Genomic DNA, 17138 nt, shown 5'->3' with positions numbered 1-17138 from the left:
TATGTTCATCAAAGAATTCTGATCAAATATATTACTGTTTACACAAAAATATTAAGCAGCACAATTAACATTGCTAATAGCAAGAAATGTTTCTTGATAAGCAAATCAGCTATTAGAATCATTTCTAGCAGATCATGTGACACTGAAGACTGGAGTAATGGTTATGAAAATTCAGATTTGCCATCGCAGTAACAGTAGTTTTGATAAACCCTGGGACATTAAAGTGTCAGTAGCTTAAGAAACATACACATATACCCTGCTAGTGTGTGAGGTGTGTGTGAGTTTAGGTTTTGAAGGTGGTGGTGGTGACAGTAGGTGGTACATGTTTCCTGTCCGTAAGGACATAAATAATGCAAATCATTGCCATTCAAAGCAGAACCTAATGAGAACAAATCAGTGTCTTTTTTGATAATGTGCAGCAAACACTTAGCCTGGGACCAGAATTGAGGAACCTATTAAAACTAATACAGAGTAAAAAATTATGAGTTTGAGAAAGAGAGAGAGAAAGCGCTCAGCAGGATCCCACCCAAAGCTTTTAAAAGCATAACAGGATTTTGGCTTTCATTCACAGACCACTGAAGTCTTTTTAAAATTTGACAAGGTTTAAAAACAGAAGGAAGGAGTTCATGCCGTAAGCCCCTGGCTCAATGTTTTCCACTAAGGTTTAAGTAATTTCACAGCAGTCCAACAGACGTCTTTAACTACCCCCAAATGTATTGATTTAATAATGCTAAAAAAGGAAAATTTGTTCCTATTCCCTGCTGAAAAGTTTGTATACATCAGACTGATGGCTTGATTCTTGTACAACACCAAACCACAGAGTAATGACTCCCCAAATCCACAATGCAGTGCCCAGATAATAGCGTACAACCATGAGAATCTAAGTTAAAATAGTTTGACACATTTATGTATTAAAAACAGCAGTGGCGCCAAGGAGTTTTGGCAGCTCTTGCTCATTGATTAATGAAAAGGGCACAATGTATCACAATCTATCCACATGTACGAACAGGAATCTAAAATGCCATAATACAAGTTATTAAACTTTAATCATATAGTGCATCAATATCTTTTAATCAAATCAGTTTATTTTGACTTCTGTTTGCTAGCTAGCTGACAATCATTTGATACTGCTATTGAAACTGGAGCTAAGGTTAACCTTACACAACCCATGACACTTAAGCATACTTTAGAACCTATTGCCAGGAAGAGAAATACGTTTATAATGACAGCTGACACTGCTGGGAAACGCAAAGATGCTGCTTTCTGAGTGATTACTATAGTGTATTGGGATGCAATTTTCCCAAATCATATTTCGTGTTGATTACTGGATCAAATCCGAGCCCATGAGAGTGGGCAGTGTGGGGATTGTACGTGCTTTCGTGCCTCGTGACTTTGACAGCACAATTACAGCCACTCCTTTGTCAGAATTCATTTCACCCGAAACCAAAAGGCTAAATGTTACCCTTGAATACTTGAGAGGAAAAACTGAATGTATAAATATATTCCGAAGTAACACACACATATATATATATATATATATATATATATATATCCCAGAGCTCTGGATATCATCTTGGCTTTGCGTTGAAGTGACAACACGCCATTTTACTATACTGAAAATGTCTCGATGAGATAAATCCACAATTCTCTTTCTCTAGAGTGGCAAGTTGAGATTTAATATGTTTCCAGTATATGTTATGGAAACTCAATCTTTTCTTCGGTAGAAAAATGTGCCGCAACATATGCCTCTCTTCTTGGTTGTGATATTTTAGCAGATATAATCTCCTGTCTCACCTCAAAAACCGATGGCCTGCTTAGTATTTACACTTAAATATGATACAAACAGCTTAAGAGAATGTGTGTAGTTTCTGCTGTTATTTGTTTGAATAATGTGGTGAAGACCGACAGGAACGGGCCAGGAAATGGGGAGTCATTATCAAATTCATCTATCCAAATGTTGATACATGCAAACCAATGCAAAACCACTAGTGAAGCTGACTAAAGACGTTAAAATAAGCAGATATTTTATATTACCCAACAGTACCATGAAATTACATACTATTTGCTTTCTTTGTGGACATTTTCAGTGGTCATTATCTTGGTAAGCTGAATCAGATCAAACTAATTAAGGCTGATTAGAAGAAAAATAAACAAATGGGTTAAAGGAAGTATGCATGGCATTAATTAAAAACTAAAAAAAATATCTCAATGATATTAAAATAACACTTGATTAGCTAAACTATGAGCATACCATACAGCCACAACTTGTGTTATATTTATAACAATTTGACAAATATTCAGTTTTTAGGATTAAAAACAGTTTACAAAAGATATATAAATATTTAGACACTCTAAAATCACACGCACACGCACGCACGCACACACACACACACACACACACACACACAAATTGCTCAAGGCCTGGTGTTAAAATACTTTTCCAAGTATAAAATCTAAGTATAAAATCTGGAGTGTAACCATTCCAGCTTTGTCTCATCACATGGGTTTGAGTCCACCATTCCAGGCCATTCTTCTTTTTACCAGCTGCCTGATATTTTCATTTTGCACTAGGGCACATCCAAAGCTGAAACTTTCTCACTGAAACAGTCTGTCTTGAGAACACAGCAACCAGTAGAGCCCAGGCTAACAGTGGTTAGGCGTTCACTCCAAACAAAATATTTAGTTCCCTATAAAAGCTACAGGCTTTGTCTTGGTGACAGGTGGTTTAGGTTATGAAAATATAAAGCTGAGACGAGGGCGGGTTCACAGTCCGAGTAGGGGGACATATTAGACCACAAGGGCCTAACAAATGACAGTCTCTCCCTTTAATTACAATGCTTTGGGAGAGCTTGGAGGTGAGGCTGAAATACAAGCTCCTCTAAAAACAAAGATTGTTAGTAAAGTACCCTTTTCATCAGAGAAAAGAAAACAACAGAAGTCCATTAAACTCTGAGTTTAATACAAACACAGATCGAGAGAGTAAAGATGAGGGAAGAAATAAATAAAAATAAAGATAGAAAGAATCTAATAGGGGGGAAAAAACAGGTATATAAAAAAACTTCTTTTTTTTTTGCACTATGAAAAGTGTCACTGAAAAACATGGTAAAAAAAAAAAAAAAATTTAAGACCAATAAAGTCTTTTTTTTATAGTCAGATCAGGTAGAAATTTCTAAACATAGCTTACAGAGAAAGTGAAAATGTAGCTACAACAACTGTACTCACTTTTTACAGTGAAAGAAAGAAAAAGACAACTGTGTTTTGTCAAACTAGGCCTGGACAGTCAGTGATTCCCTGGGCAGTCCTGTGTTAGTCTCGGTTGTGCAAGACAGATTGGTCAATTTGATTGGTCTGCAGTGGACTCTTCCTTTTCCACTCCCTCAAGCACAGGTTCATCCGGCAATTACATCATGTCTGGTTTCCCCTAGCAACCAGACAGCCCTGGATTTGACCATCTCGGAGCAAGTGAACGGAACCTCCTTTCCCCCATTTGTTCATTTGACGACTTCTTTCCCCTCCCTCTTAGCTCATGATACAGGGACGCAAACACACATCTAGCTGAGAGCCAGAAAAGTTTCGACTTTCTCTAGTGCACAACTTGCATGAAAAACAACAGCAATAACTGTGTACTTGCTGTGTCTGCTTAACGGTTGTTAGGCTGAAGGTTTTCAAATAATGACTTCAAATACATATTAACCCACACTAGTCTTCCATTATTCATTGATCACTGTTCTGTCTCTCTCTCTTTCTCTCATCACATGGCTCAGTCAAGTGCATTTACACTTTTTTTTATGGAGCTGAAAGCACTGCAATGCAGTATTGCGCTCGGACTCCTGAGCCATGCAGTTCAATCACCTCCACAGTTCAGATTTTACCTGAGCACTGCTGCATTCCCCAGCCAAATCAAACATAACTGCAGCTGTTACTTAAGGAAGACCTTTCAAGAGTTTATTTATTAGGGGCTGATGTCCTCTAGGATTTGTGAAGCATCACAAAAATGTCAGATGCTATTCTACGCCTTTTAAAATAAGGTCAGGATTTTGCTGAGCATGCAAAAGTTAACATGTCATTAATAAATATGAAAGCTGAATGCATTATTATATAGTGCACTGCAAAAAAAAATGTAATAATAAAAAATAAAAATAAAAATCATTCCATTCATTTAATAGAAGCCCCGCACATGACATGCGAACCAGAATATAGATATATTGTGGCTATGAATTAAGAATTCGGTCCCATGACTTATTCATTTGTTCCCTTGTTTTAGTAAATCATGGCCACGATTTAGTAAGATGAAGGAATTAATGATTATAACTTGTGCACGATTTACTTCAAACGAGAGAACGAATTAGTAAAACATGCTGCCGTATTAGTAAGTCGTGGGAAAGCATTGTTAATTCGTGGCCACGAAATGCATATTTTTTTCCTGAATGTCACGTGCGGGGCTCCGTAATTTTCTTTCTTTCAATAAAAATATTAAAATAATTTAAATAATAATAAAAAGTAAATAATAATTTACAGCATGGGGATATGAACAATATAATAGAGGAACAAAATGCTTGATTAGGTATTATATCCATTTGAAAATATATTTTAATTTGCACTAACACTTTTTTTTCTTTTTTTCTTTTTTCTTCTCTTATCTGTGACTATTATTGATTGCAGTGTATTGTTTACTCTGACTTCCAAAGTACATACTTTATTATCCAATGTTGGTTTGTGCTATTGCACTTTTCATGTAATATGAGCCCCGGTGTTTTTTTTTTTTTTTACATTTTATGTGATGTTACAGACATGTGATGTACATTGTTGTGTAAGTGTTTAAGAAAAATGCAATAAAAACAGTATTACAAAAAAATTATAATAATAATAATTTACTTTTTATGCTTAAAACATAAAAAAAATTGTTATGTAAATACTTTATTTTTAAAACAACAAATATTACTTAATTTTGTAAGATGTATATTTTAATTTTTTCAGCTAAAAAATTTTTTTCAGACATTCTATGAATTGACCATCTATTGGTTAAGGTGTTCTACATTGGCTGGCTCTATATTTAATGTGAAAGACCACATTTCGTTCGGCAGCTGAGGGTCTAGCTCTAGTTACTGTATCTGCTAATTTCTGATCTATAATTGAACACAGAAGCGTTGGGTCTCTCAGAGGGTCCAGACTAGAGCTGTTGTAGTGTTTCCTCAGGGCACTGGGGTTCAAGGGAATTTCTCAAGTGCTGCTTGAAATCAAGATTGAATTTTTAACATTTTCATGGTGCTTAGGTTTCTGAAAGTTACCAAGAAAAAGTCAAAGTTTCCAGTAGTTGTCTATAATTAGCATTACAATTTCATCTGAGGTGTGTGTTTGTATGTTTGAGAGTGGATGACCTGTGAATTTGTGTGTGAATAAATGTGTATGGAGGTTTGTGTTGAGATACCTGTGCCTGATACAGACTGCCAGGGTCTCGAGAACCAATTCCTACGAAGGAGCGGTTGGCAGGTGGCGTCCCGGGAGCAGAATATGCTGAAAGAGAGGGAGAAATTTGCGATTAAGAGTAGAACAGAGAAAGTGGCGAGTGTGTCAAAAATGCTCATGCAAATCTCTGATATCACAAACAGGGATATCAGTTTCAAGTAACGTTTCAACGTTCCTAGTGGATTTAGTGTTTAAATCACACAGGCAAATATTACTCTATTCAATTCAGATCTCAGATACAGTTTGAGTGTGTATGGCGTGCATCTGTTTCACACAGACATTGAATTGATGCTGTAATTGGGTCAGTTTATATGTTTGTACCGTCAGAAGACTGTGTAAATAAATATTCTGTCTAGCGGAGGCTGATTCTGTTGTCTGCTTATGTAAATGCAGTCTGTTGTTAGTGAATGTGCGCCTTCATCTCTTGAAGACTATATTATCAGCAATTACAAAAGCAGATGTGCTTTCTTATGCTTCTTTGGAAATTCTACCAGCATGTCTTTTTGGTAAATAGGGAAGACAACATAACAATCAAAGCATCCATCTTTATCAAATGGGTCTTTGGATAATTACGGCACATGATTTTAGCTGAATAATCATGCCGAGCATTGAGTCTGACAGTGTGTGATGGCGTATCGAGGCGATTGATCATCGGGGATTCTGCAGCACAGCGGATGGTGAACATATTGAGCTGTTCTCTGCATTAATAATTAAATTAGCATGATTAATGGACAGGGCAGCAAGCACTGGCCCATTAAAGCTGATCGACTTGTCATCCAAATGTATCTTTTTATACAGTTTACCGATGAAAAGACGCTTGTTGTGTTTCTCTCAGACTGAAATCAACATATTCACAATTTTGACAATCCAGTTTGAAACGGTTTTAAAATATATATTAATGTGCCAAGTTGCAACATCGCTTGGGAACTGTAAAAAGCCAATAGTTATGCTAATTAACTAAAAAACTATGAGGCATTGTTTATTCTAATTATTAATATAAATAAACTCTCATGAAAAAAGTATCTCATGCTCAACAAGGCTGCATTTATTTGATCAAAATACAGTAAAAACAGTAATATTGTGAATTTAAAATTAATGTTTCCGATTTTAACATATTTTAACATGTAATATATTCCTGTGATGCAGAGCAGAATTTTCAGCATCATTACTCCATACTTCAGTTTCACATGATCCATCAGAAATCCTTCTAAATTGTTGATTTGCTGAAAAAAACTTTTTTTTATTACTTTCTAATCAATATTGAAAACAGTTTAATATATAATATAGCGTAATATTCTCGTGGAAACTGTGATATATTTTTTCAGAATGTTCTGATGAATAGAAAGTTCAAAAGATATAGAAATAGAGAAAAATGAATTGTAGAATGTGTGTGTGTGTGTGTGTGTGTGTCATCCAATTAAAAGCAGCCAAGACTCCATTAAGGTACTGTAGTGGTGACCAAACCAAGATGTGTGTCTTTGTGACTGTGTAAAAGGTTTGTGACATGAGCCAGACCACTAACTCTGAGCCAGCCATTAGTTTCTTAGGTTTCTTGTTCTGCTTGACATTTTAATTATTCTAAAAAAATAAAATGTATGCTTTATTAAACCCTGGGGTTTAAGTCTACCTGTTGATGTGTGTGTGCTGCTGTTTGGGTTTTTGGCTATCTCTGGGTCTCTGGGACAAAGAGGGCGAACGAACGGATGGGTTGTAAGCGTCCCACTTACTGGGGGATGTGGGTGAGCTGGCAGCTGCGTCTGCAGAGGTGGTGCTGGATTTGGACTCTGGGGGCAGCGTCAGACGGGGCAGGCCGGGGGGTGGTGGGGGGGCCAGCATCTGAGAGGAGATGTAGTGACTGGATACCTTCACCTGACCACTGCCATTCAGCTGCAGAGGAAGAGAGGGCAACAGTCAGCCACTGTGGGGAGGGACACCTCACTGCCTCTACACAGCTAACATCACAATACATGCATCTACTGTCTCTGTGTTTGTGTTACTCTCTCTTTAGCTCTTTAGAGTCCCTCAATGGTAAAATTCTTTAAAGTTAGGTTAATGGTCTCAGCCTATTTAGGACTACTAACTAAAAATAGCAGGTTCTAACAGCTCTATAATATGTTGATTTTGAGAACTAATACAGTGTTCCATTCATTTAAAATAGTCAGAATTTCCAACGTCCTACTTGGAAAAGTGCAATGGAATATGCCACATGAAGACTTCAAACTTATCAACCCTGACACTGAAAAAGATGCATGACACTTGAGGGCACAAAATTAATTTAAATGACATTTACATAATAAATGGCAGACGCTTTTATCCAAACCAACTTACATTGCATTCAAGGTATACAATTCATGCATTCTCTGGGAATTGAACCCATCTCCCTGTTGTTGCTAGCGCAACTGTTTGAGCTATAGGAATGCTTTCAAAATTAGTTCCAACATTACAGATAATAAAACCTGTTAAGCAAATGTTTACAGAGACAGTTGTGTAAAAAAATAGTAAATAACCCTCTCTGTTGATAATTGCACACCTGCAAAACATGCTAGCGTTGCCATTGCGCTTCATTTTCCAAGCGCAAGATAAAATTTTAGCAAGAAACTAGCACAAAATCTAGTGAAAATATCCCGCATCCGACATTGAATGGAACACAGAATAGGGAAATACAATGCAAGCAAAATATTAGAAGTTATTTCCAAACATGCTGTATTTGTCTAAAGTACTTTGTTTCTTTAGGCACATATTATTTAAAGTGGAAAAAACTACAGGTGGAAATTGTGCTACAACCTGGTAAAATGCATCTCTCCTTTTTAAGGTTAATGTATATTTTACATTGTCCCTGTGTCAAAATAAATAAATAAAAATAAAAATTACTTTATGTCCCAGTCTGATGAGACTTTAAAGTCCAGTCACATACTGTATCTCCACCTCCTCCTGCCATCAGCAGTTATGTGGGAGAAACAGAGTAACGTTGTGCACACTGTTCTAGCGAACGAACCATTATGCATCGTTCTGTCGTCCTACCATGGCCGCAAATCCATAAAACCCTCCATCATGCTCTCTTTCGCTCTCTGAGGGTTTGGCTCTCGTTTGCATTCTCGCCGAGTAAAACTGCACACTCACTGCCCTGCACAACAATAGCTGGTGAGTGAGTCAGCGGCATTATGGGTCGGTGCGGCTGTTCTTTGTGACTGCTTGGCTACAGTCAGACTGCAGTAGGGGGAATTTCAATGAGTCTGCAGATTCGGCTGGGCCCGGCTGCCACAGGGCAAGATTCATAAATGTGTGTCTCTCTCTCTTTCTTTCCCTCATACACTCTCTCTCTTCCCCCCTTTATTGCCAACATCAGCAACACCCCTAGACACAGAGATCTCCTCCTTCTTGGCTCTATTTCCTGTTCTCTCACTCTCTCTCTCTGACGTGGAAATGGCATATGACTCTCCTACAGGTACTCCTGAGGAAAAGTCATTCACACTTTGTGTTAGTTCTTTATGTCAGTGTCAGAATTAAGTGATCCAGCCAGTCCAACTCCAACTGTTTCTCACTCCGTTGAGACATTAATGTTACTCAGATGGCATCCTGGGGTGTATGATAAGTCATTAAGAGAAGAAATAACACTCAACAGTTATCAAGCAAAACAGTTATTGATATTAAATAAATTCATTGGTGTTTTTTAAGATTACATTTAAATTAGGGGAAACCATGCCCAATTAAATATTACTAAAAATTCACTCAAATCTGTTTAATGCTAGGTACACACTACAAGATATTCGGGGCGATTTTGGACAGATTTCTCCCCTTCCGACAATCCTAGATAAAGTCCCGATTATCTTGATGGTTCTACAGATTATCTTATCAGATTTTCCTGTGGTGCAAGGTGTGTTAAGAGTGACTGAATCTGCTCGGAAGAACGTCGGAGCCGCCCCGATCTCGAATCGTAAATATTCAACATCTTGAATATTTACGATCAGAAATCCTGTTGTGTGGGGGGAACCACGGGGACAAACGCGCGTACGCTCAGGAGATTATCACGTGAAACGAAACAACACCCAATCAGAAAGCGAGCTGACTGAAGACACAACTCCAGCTCCTGCTGTAACATGTAAAGTCCATGTTCACACCGTCTCCATGACTTCATCTAAACATTTTCCGAATTTTCTGTGAAAAGCAGTCCATACACTAAATGCGCCATTTCTTCTTGCCGGCCATCCGCCATGTTTGTTTACTTTAAAGTCACGTTTGATGCAAGAGATTTTGCAAGATTTCCCATGTTCACAGGCGGGACTCTGTTGTTTGTGAATGGAATCTGTTAGTGTGTGGTGTGCTTTCTTGGTCACATCGCGGCACTCCAAACACTAGAGGAACAAAACGGTTAAAATCTATGATTTCTTTTCGTCATGTTTGTGGTCATTTAAAAATGACTCAGACTCAGACTACAGGAGTTTTAGGCCGATTTATCCCCGATTTTCCCCTCCCAACAATCTGAGAAACTGTTGTCTGTGAGTGTGTGTGAAGGAAATAGGGCTGATGGATGCTGGTGTTTAGACTGCAGCTTGCTTTAACGGAAAGGGTGAAATCTGACCATGGCAGTGGTCAGCTCTTTTGGCTCAGATTACATGGGCTACGATCCATGTACAGAACATGATGGCATGTTTATCAGTCTCTTTTTTCCTCTGTCTGACTCTCTCTCACTTGCACACACTTAAACATACTGTATATGCAGTAAGTAAGCAGTTGATTTCTTAATTCATCCTTTCTGGTATCGTTTATTCCAGAAATGTCCACTTGTGGGGGGTTTTATTACAACAAGTGTAAAAAAAAAATGGCAGTTTTTCCCAATGACCTTCTCTCTGACCTAAAGATTTAAATAGTATTTTTTTTTTAAAGGGACAGTTTACACACACAAAATAGAAATTCTGTCATAATTTACTCACCCTCATGTCGTTCCAAACCTGTAGGGCCTATATCTCCAAGGAACACAAACAAAGATTGTTTTGAAAAAAAGCTGGTAACCAAACAGTTTTGGTTAACATTGACTTCCACTGTATGGACAAAATAACTGAGACATTTCTCAAAATATGTTTTATGTTCTATAGTAGAAAGTCATACAGGTTTGGAACAACATGAAAGTGAGTAAATGATGATAGAATTGTCATTTTTAGATAAATATCCTTTTAAGAAACTCTCCCGTTGCATGTAGAATGAGAAACAGCACTTTTCCTCCACTAAGTCAGGAGCTTCAGATTTGCTGTTGTATTCCATGATAAGGTTTTTAACTGGCCAGGAAAATATGACCTCTTTAAGTACAAATCCAACAAAAAAAAATTATTTGACATGTTAACAAATCCAGTGCTGAATATAATAAACATGACAGGCTCAGAGTTGTGCTTGGCTCACGTTCCCTTACGGGGTCCAACAAGAATTATGGCTGCTGATTGGTGGAGCTGATGTTTGGATGATTTGGGATTTGTTTTTTCACATTCCTTAATCTGTGATAGTTAGAGATGTATGCTGAAAGTCATATAAGGTGTGTCTGAATGCTCCATGGGATGATCTTACCGGGCTGGGTTGTTGATTGGACGGGTCACAGGCCAGAGAGACCAGGTCCTTGAGCGGGTCTTGAGAGCTGAGGTGTGGGGGGTACCGGATGGCCGTGTGCTGGAAGTAGGTGGAGGCGGTCTGGGGGAGAATGGGACCAGCAGGGAAGTGCAGAGACGAGGAGGGATGTGGACTCCGAGAGATACCTGAAGGACATAAAAGACATTCTGCCTTTAAGGAACTTCAAGAACTATTCGGTTAGTGCGTTTTTTTTTTTACATTCTTTTATTCAGCAAGAATGCATTAAATTAATCAAAAGTGACAGTAAAGACATTATATAATGTAGATTATAATAATAAAGATTTTTATTTAAAAATATTAAGCAGCACAACTATTTTCAACATTGATAATAATAAGAAATGTTTATTGAACTCCAATTTAGCATATCAGAATGATTTCTGAAGGATCACAAACTGGAAATTCAGTTTTTGCCATCACAGGAATAAATTGATTTTAAAATATATTAACATTAAAAACAATATTAGAGTTTTTACTGTATTTTTGATCAAATAAATGCAGGCGTGATGAGCATAAGAGACTTCTTTCAAAAACATTAAAAAAACTAAACCAACTCCAAACTTTTGAATGGTAGTATATCTGTAAATAAGCAAGCACATTAATGTGCACCACATGCATTTTAGTGACACATTTGATAAAGCATCACATAGCCAATGTCTAAATTAAAGAGCTTTGTTCAGTTGTCACGTCACTGTCATATTTAAACATCAAAACTCTCTACAGAGTACTTTGTATGCTGTAACACATTTGGCAATGCCCAACAGAGAGGTACAATCGGCTGGATGTTTCAGTGCAGGCACCATATGGCTGACACGCTTCACCAAGTCATCTGAACAGCCAGGCTAATTGTTAGAGCATAACTCAGCCAGCTGTGAGGCTTTGGAGACGACAGATCACTGTACTTCAATAAGAAATGACCTGACAGAGACAGCACCCACGTCTGAGCCCAATAAAATTGTGAGCGATTTATCCGTGCACGTTTCATTTTTTAGAAATCTAATTGACCCATAATTTTTTCATCAAATTGTCAATGAACAATGGATAGATAGACCCCACCCAACATTTTTTATTTTCCCATAATCATATAATCACAAAGCGAAAGAAAAAAAACTGTCCTACCTCCATTACATCGCAACTTTAATCTACATTTCTGGTCTCATTAAGAACAATTCATGTTATTCCTAAAAAAAAAAAATTGTTTGACTTCATAACCTTTCATCAAAATCATCATAATCTTGCCTTAATCACTTAATGTTAATCACAAGATAATGTTAACCAATAGCCAAATAGCTATTTAGACCCTTTTTCACTCAGTGTGGCTCCATTTTGGTATGTTATTTCAACTTTTCACCATCTTTCACAATTCCTGATGGGTAAATTAATGTCCCTACATTTTTTCTTGTTCAGTATCTTATTTCACTCAGGAAAACGTTAAGAAAGCAAAATAGGTAGCGGATGGCAATTCATGTTGACTTTTACTAGGGCCACATAAAGCAGGTTGTACATGATATGATTATATTAGCAGAGACAGTTTGGATAACTTAACACAAGAGTAGAAACTGTACATTTGTTTCTCCCAACTAGCCATTTGCTGTGTGTGGAGCGTCGACAGTGATGACAGAACAGACAGACATATATGCACGTGTGTGTGTGTTGTCCCCTCACCGCTGTGCACTGCAATGACAGGTCTGTGGTGCTGTGTGAAGCCGAGGCGTGGAGAGCTCTCTTGAGGAGATGGACTATCCATCTCTGTCTTCTTAACTGTAGGGGAGATTCCTGTGTGAAAAAAAGAGAGAAAAGTAGAGAGAGATGGAGGAGGGGGAGGAAAGCACGTGCTTCACGCATACAGAATACTGCAAATTCAGCTCCATTGTTCTATACAAGGACAAACTTTTCTGAGTCTAAAGGAAAGCTTCGTCAGCTAATTAACGAGCACTGCGTGGTCACTCTCGATGCTTCTGTCAGGTCACAGCAGATGCTTCCAGTCACAACAACTGACCACAAGGTGGCGCAGTGTGATGAGAGAACCGGGAGTTTTGACAGTGCTGCGGTGCAATGCAGAGAGCGCACTCTCTTCTTGCGGCCAGACCAGTGGGATTATGGGAAAATAGTAGCTGATGATCTGCACTGGTTATTTAAGGTCAATGCAATGATACAGTCTCCATATGGATGTTTCCAGAGTGATCTATTTAGAACCTTCTCTACATGGAAGATTTTCCTAATAAATCACTTCTTAATTTCCCAGAAGTTGCTTTGTTTTCAAAGAAGGATATGTGAAGATCTTCATTCAATGTTCTTTCATATTGTTTGTAGTTATAGGATGTCATTTATATTTGCTCACCCTGATGTTGTTTCAAACCTGTTTGACTTACTTTCTTCAGGAGAACACAAAAGAAGATTTAAAAAATCTCTTTACTGAAAGTCAATGGAGTCCCTACGCTCTTCAAAAAAAATTTGTAATGTTCCACAGAAGAGAAAAAGTCATACAGGTTTGGAATGACATGAGGGTGAGTAAATGATGACAGAATTTTAATTTGTAAGTGAACTATACCATTAGGCAAACAAATCATAAATGGATACAGACGCCACATTTTAACCTCCAGGTCTCAATCCATAAATACCTGTAAAGGTGAGCATAGAGCCAGAGCACAGAGCAATCAGATGGAGGATTGTTAAAGAGAAACTCATTAGGATTGTCTAGACAGGAAGTTAGGTGGGCAGGGTCGGGCCACCACAGGGGGTTCAGCTGTGTGTACGTTGATGGGATTTGCCATAGAGCCTGATATGAGAACAGTGATACTACTTCATACACAGTGATGGATTTCAGATGCCTGCTGGTTATAGATCAATGGGGAGGGGTGAAGCAGGTCTCCTGAGATCTTAAACAACAGTTTTGCATGGAGGGTTAATGGATATTCACAAGGGTGTGACAGAAGTCAGATGTTATGCAAGGCCTGAAATGCCAACTCAGCACCTTTCTAATCTCACAATAAACTCTGAAGGATTTAGGCTGATCTGGAGATACTGTATGTCAATGCACGCAAATTAATTAAAAAATGTTTTTTCTTTTTCTTTAGGGCATTTTTCATCATTTCCAAAACGTAGTGAGCTGCCTTACCAACTTCCTACAGAACACAGCATCCTAACCATCATCAAACCTCATTATCATTAGAATGTTGCTAAGCTAATGGAACAATATTCAATAAACAAAAATAGATCAAATACTGGGTAAAAGAATGTTAATTACATTAAACAGTTTTTAAACAAAATATCTTTCAACATCTAATTAAATATATTATGCTTTATTATTATAATATATTATGCTTTAACAAATTAAATGGTATTAATATTAATATATGTTATTTTATATATTCACTACAATTCAAAAGTTTGGGGTCATTATGATTTTTGAAAGAATTTTCTTTTTTTAGCAAGGATGCATTAAATTGACCAAAAGTGACAGTAAACACATTTACAATGTTTCAAGAAAATTCTATTTCAAATAAATGCTGTTCCTATGAATCCACAAAAGTGGATCAAAAAGTTTCCAGAAAAAAAATATATTAAACAGAACAACTTCATCATTGATAATAATAATGTTTCTTGAGCACTAAGGGTCATGTGACTGAAGACCGCTTCTAAAAAATCAGCTTTGCCATCACAGGAATAAACCACTAAATAAATATTTTTTTAAATATATGCTGAGCATACAAGACTCTTAAAAACTTACCAATCTTAAACTTATATAACATTATATTTATAATAATCTGTGATCTTAAATTAAAAAAAATTCTGAGCTCTTCACAATTCATTATGAGATTACATTTTTTGCAAAGGATACAAGCCTGAGAATTTGGCCAAAAACAAGATATATTATAAAGCAAAATAATTCAGATAAACAGCCTATAGAGTGTTGCCTTAAAATGCTCCTTCAATTGGGAGATCGCTAGGTTTTAGAACAGTCTTTCATTGAACCAATTTTACATAGTATTAAAAGCAGACTCAGCAAGGTCACACAACATCAAATATATTTCACTAAAAACAGCATTAAGATTACATGTGCACCTATGAACCGCACATATTCTTGTATGCTCCCACAAACTGAACTCCCCCAACATAGATTGCTCATTGAAACTTCCCCTTACATAAACCCAGAGGTGGATTACAGTATGGTATCTATATCTACTGCTTGCCTTACTTTATCTGAAATTAGTCGAGCTGCATCAGCAGAAAAATAGCTGTCTAAAATGGTTTTATATGATTTTTAAGGGTCTTTACGGTGCGTTGATGGCTGTCAAAACCCCTCAGCTATTCACAGCATCAAAGGCAGTGATCCTTCACACACATATCATTTATTAGTTATGATTTCGCATCAAGTGTGAATCTGATATGCACTGTCACACATAAGCTAGTCCCAATTTACAGTGCTGCTACATAAATTGAAAATCCTCAAAAACAGAAATGAAAACCACAAAATAGCATTATGAGCATGGCAGTAAACCAGCCAACCCAGTTATTCTATTCATAAGCCATTTACCTAGAAGTGCTTCACGAAGATCCCAAGGAATCAAAAGTATAACGAAAAGATTATATTTGCAGAGTAGACAATCGAAGGGTCAAAGGTCAAATGATTGACTACAGTGATACAGTAGATCTCTCTCAGTATGAAAAGACAGCAAATACTGAGTTCGGAACAATTCTGCTCCAAGGGACAGAACAGAGTGCAGTGCTGCTTTCTGCAGACTTTCACAAAAAAATGAGAGTTCATGAATTAATTAGGATTTGGCACTACGTTAAGGAAATTCAAATCCAAGTCCAGCCTAAGCTTGTGATTTCAGACTTCCTCTACTGCAGTTGAAAACCTGATCTGTTTGTCATTCACTATCTGAATGGGCGTCTTATGGAGATGAAAATCTCGACAAATCGGTTAGTTCTACCACTATTCATTGCTTTGGATCTGTGTCGACTAGATCACATCATTTCAGTCAGCAGCACTTCATCATAGCAACAAAATCGTTTTTAATACTTTGGAGTTCAAAATGAAATGACAATGGTACAACTAAAACCCAAGTGTTAAAAATGTAAAAATTGTTCTCGTTAATTGAAAAAAAGCCGAAGTAAAATAGATGAAAATCTTAATCTTAATTGTAAGATCAAACACAAGACTAACCTCCTTCCATCTCCTCTGGCCAGTTGCGTGAACTGCTGGCGGGGGAGTTGGGAGAGGTGTAGTACTCGCCCCCTGGGCTGGTGTCTATATCATCCTCCATGGATCCTGACTTGTGTCTCTTACTTCTGTGTGAGACAAAAAGGAGAAAGAGAAGAGAAAATGAATGATGGATCAAAGCATTGTTTAGCCGAACCTTCAGACACATATGCTCTCCCAAACTGTCTGGCCCTGCTTTGTGCATGTCCCTCGGACCTACTTTTCCCAGGCACTTGACTACATTGAGCAGATTGCCAACATTCACCTTTTGTTTTAGCTTTGCAGTGCGTTTAATGGAAAATAAGCGCATTAATCAGGACCGAGGCTTGAGCTAACCACAAAAGCAGATAAATCAAATAAACTGCCCTCAGCAGACCTGAGTGAGGGGCCATGTTCCTTTCACACTCACTCATCTTTCCCAGGTGCATGTAAGCATGTAGTTTTGTGATGTTTTTATTCAGCTTTGTGTATCGCCCGAGGTGGTTTTTGCCGTGATGCACACATGACAAATCTTATTGTCACGATGGTGTACTGGTGTCTTGAGCTCAAAATGCCTCGGGCTTCCTCTGTCTAATTCAGCCAATATAGCAATAGTTGACAGCCAACATTAATCTCATGGCGAGATTCTGACAGGTACATTTAAAACTCTCTAAGCCTTGTTTAACCGCCCCGAAATCTCACATGCTCCACAGTTTCAGCCTGGTTCAGATAAATAGGCCAAACAAATTCTGGTTGGGACCAATAAGCAACTGCTGCAGGCTGTTGAATTTATAGCAACACAGAGGACGACAAAACTCAAAAACAACAGCCGGCGTACAAACATCTGCATTGTAGCCGCTGTTGGGATAGTTAT

The 17138-nt window shown here is 37.6% G+C and overlaps 1 protein-coding gene across 4 annotated transcripts in view; it reads right to left on the bottom strand.

Annotated features, from left to right (window-relative positions):
• The window catches only part of nfic (nuclear factor I/C), a 105365-nt gene that overhangs the window by 2263 nt on the left and 85964 nt on the right, over nt 1-17138 (bottom strand). For 2 of the 4 annotated variants that reach the window (XM_056252377.1, XM_056252375.1), the window contains exons 6-11: nt 16250-16374; nt 12745-12855; nt 11023-11207; nt 10398-10424; nt 7194-7353; nt 5429-5514 (exon numbers count right to left, since the gene is read on the bottom strand). In XM_056252377.1, coding sequence (XP_056108352.1) covers nt 5429-5514; nt 7194-7353; nt 10398-10424; nt 11023-11207; nt 12745-12855; nt 16250-16374 — 694 coding nt within the window. The remainder of the gene's footprint in view (nt 1-5428; nt 5515-7193; nt 7354-10397; nt 10425-11022; nt 11208-12744; nt 12856-16249; nt 16375-17138) is intronic. The other 2 variants (XM_056252376.1, XM_056252379.1) reach the window with 2 other exon arrangements.

The sequence above is a fragment of the Rhinichthys klamathensis genome, unplaced genomic scaffold (assembly GCF_029890125.1).
Source record: "Rhinichthys klamathensis goyatoka isolate OS25496 unplaced genomic scaffold, OSU_Roscu_1.1 h1tg000094l_1, whole genome shotgun sequence".
Taxonomy (NCBI): Eukaryota; Metazoa; Chordata; class Actinopteri; order Cypriniformes; family Leuciscidae; genus Rhinichthys; species Rhinichthys klamathensis.
Note: the sequence above shows the minus strand (reverse complement) of the source record. Positions and strands in the feature narration are given on the sequence as shown.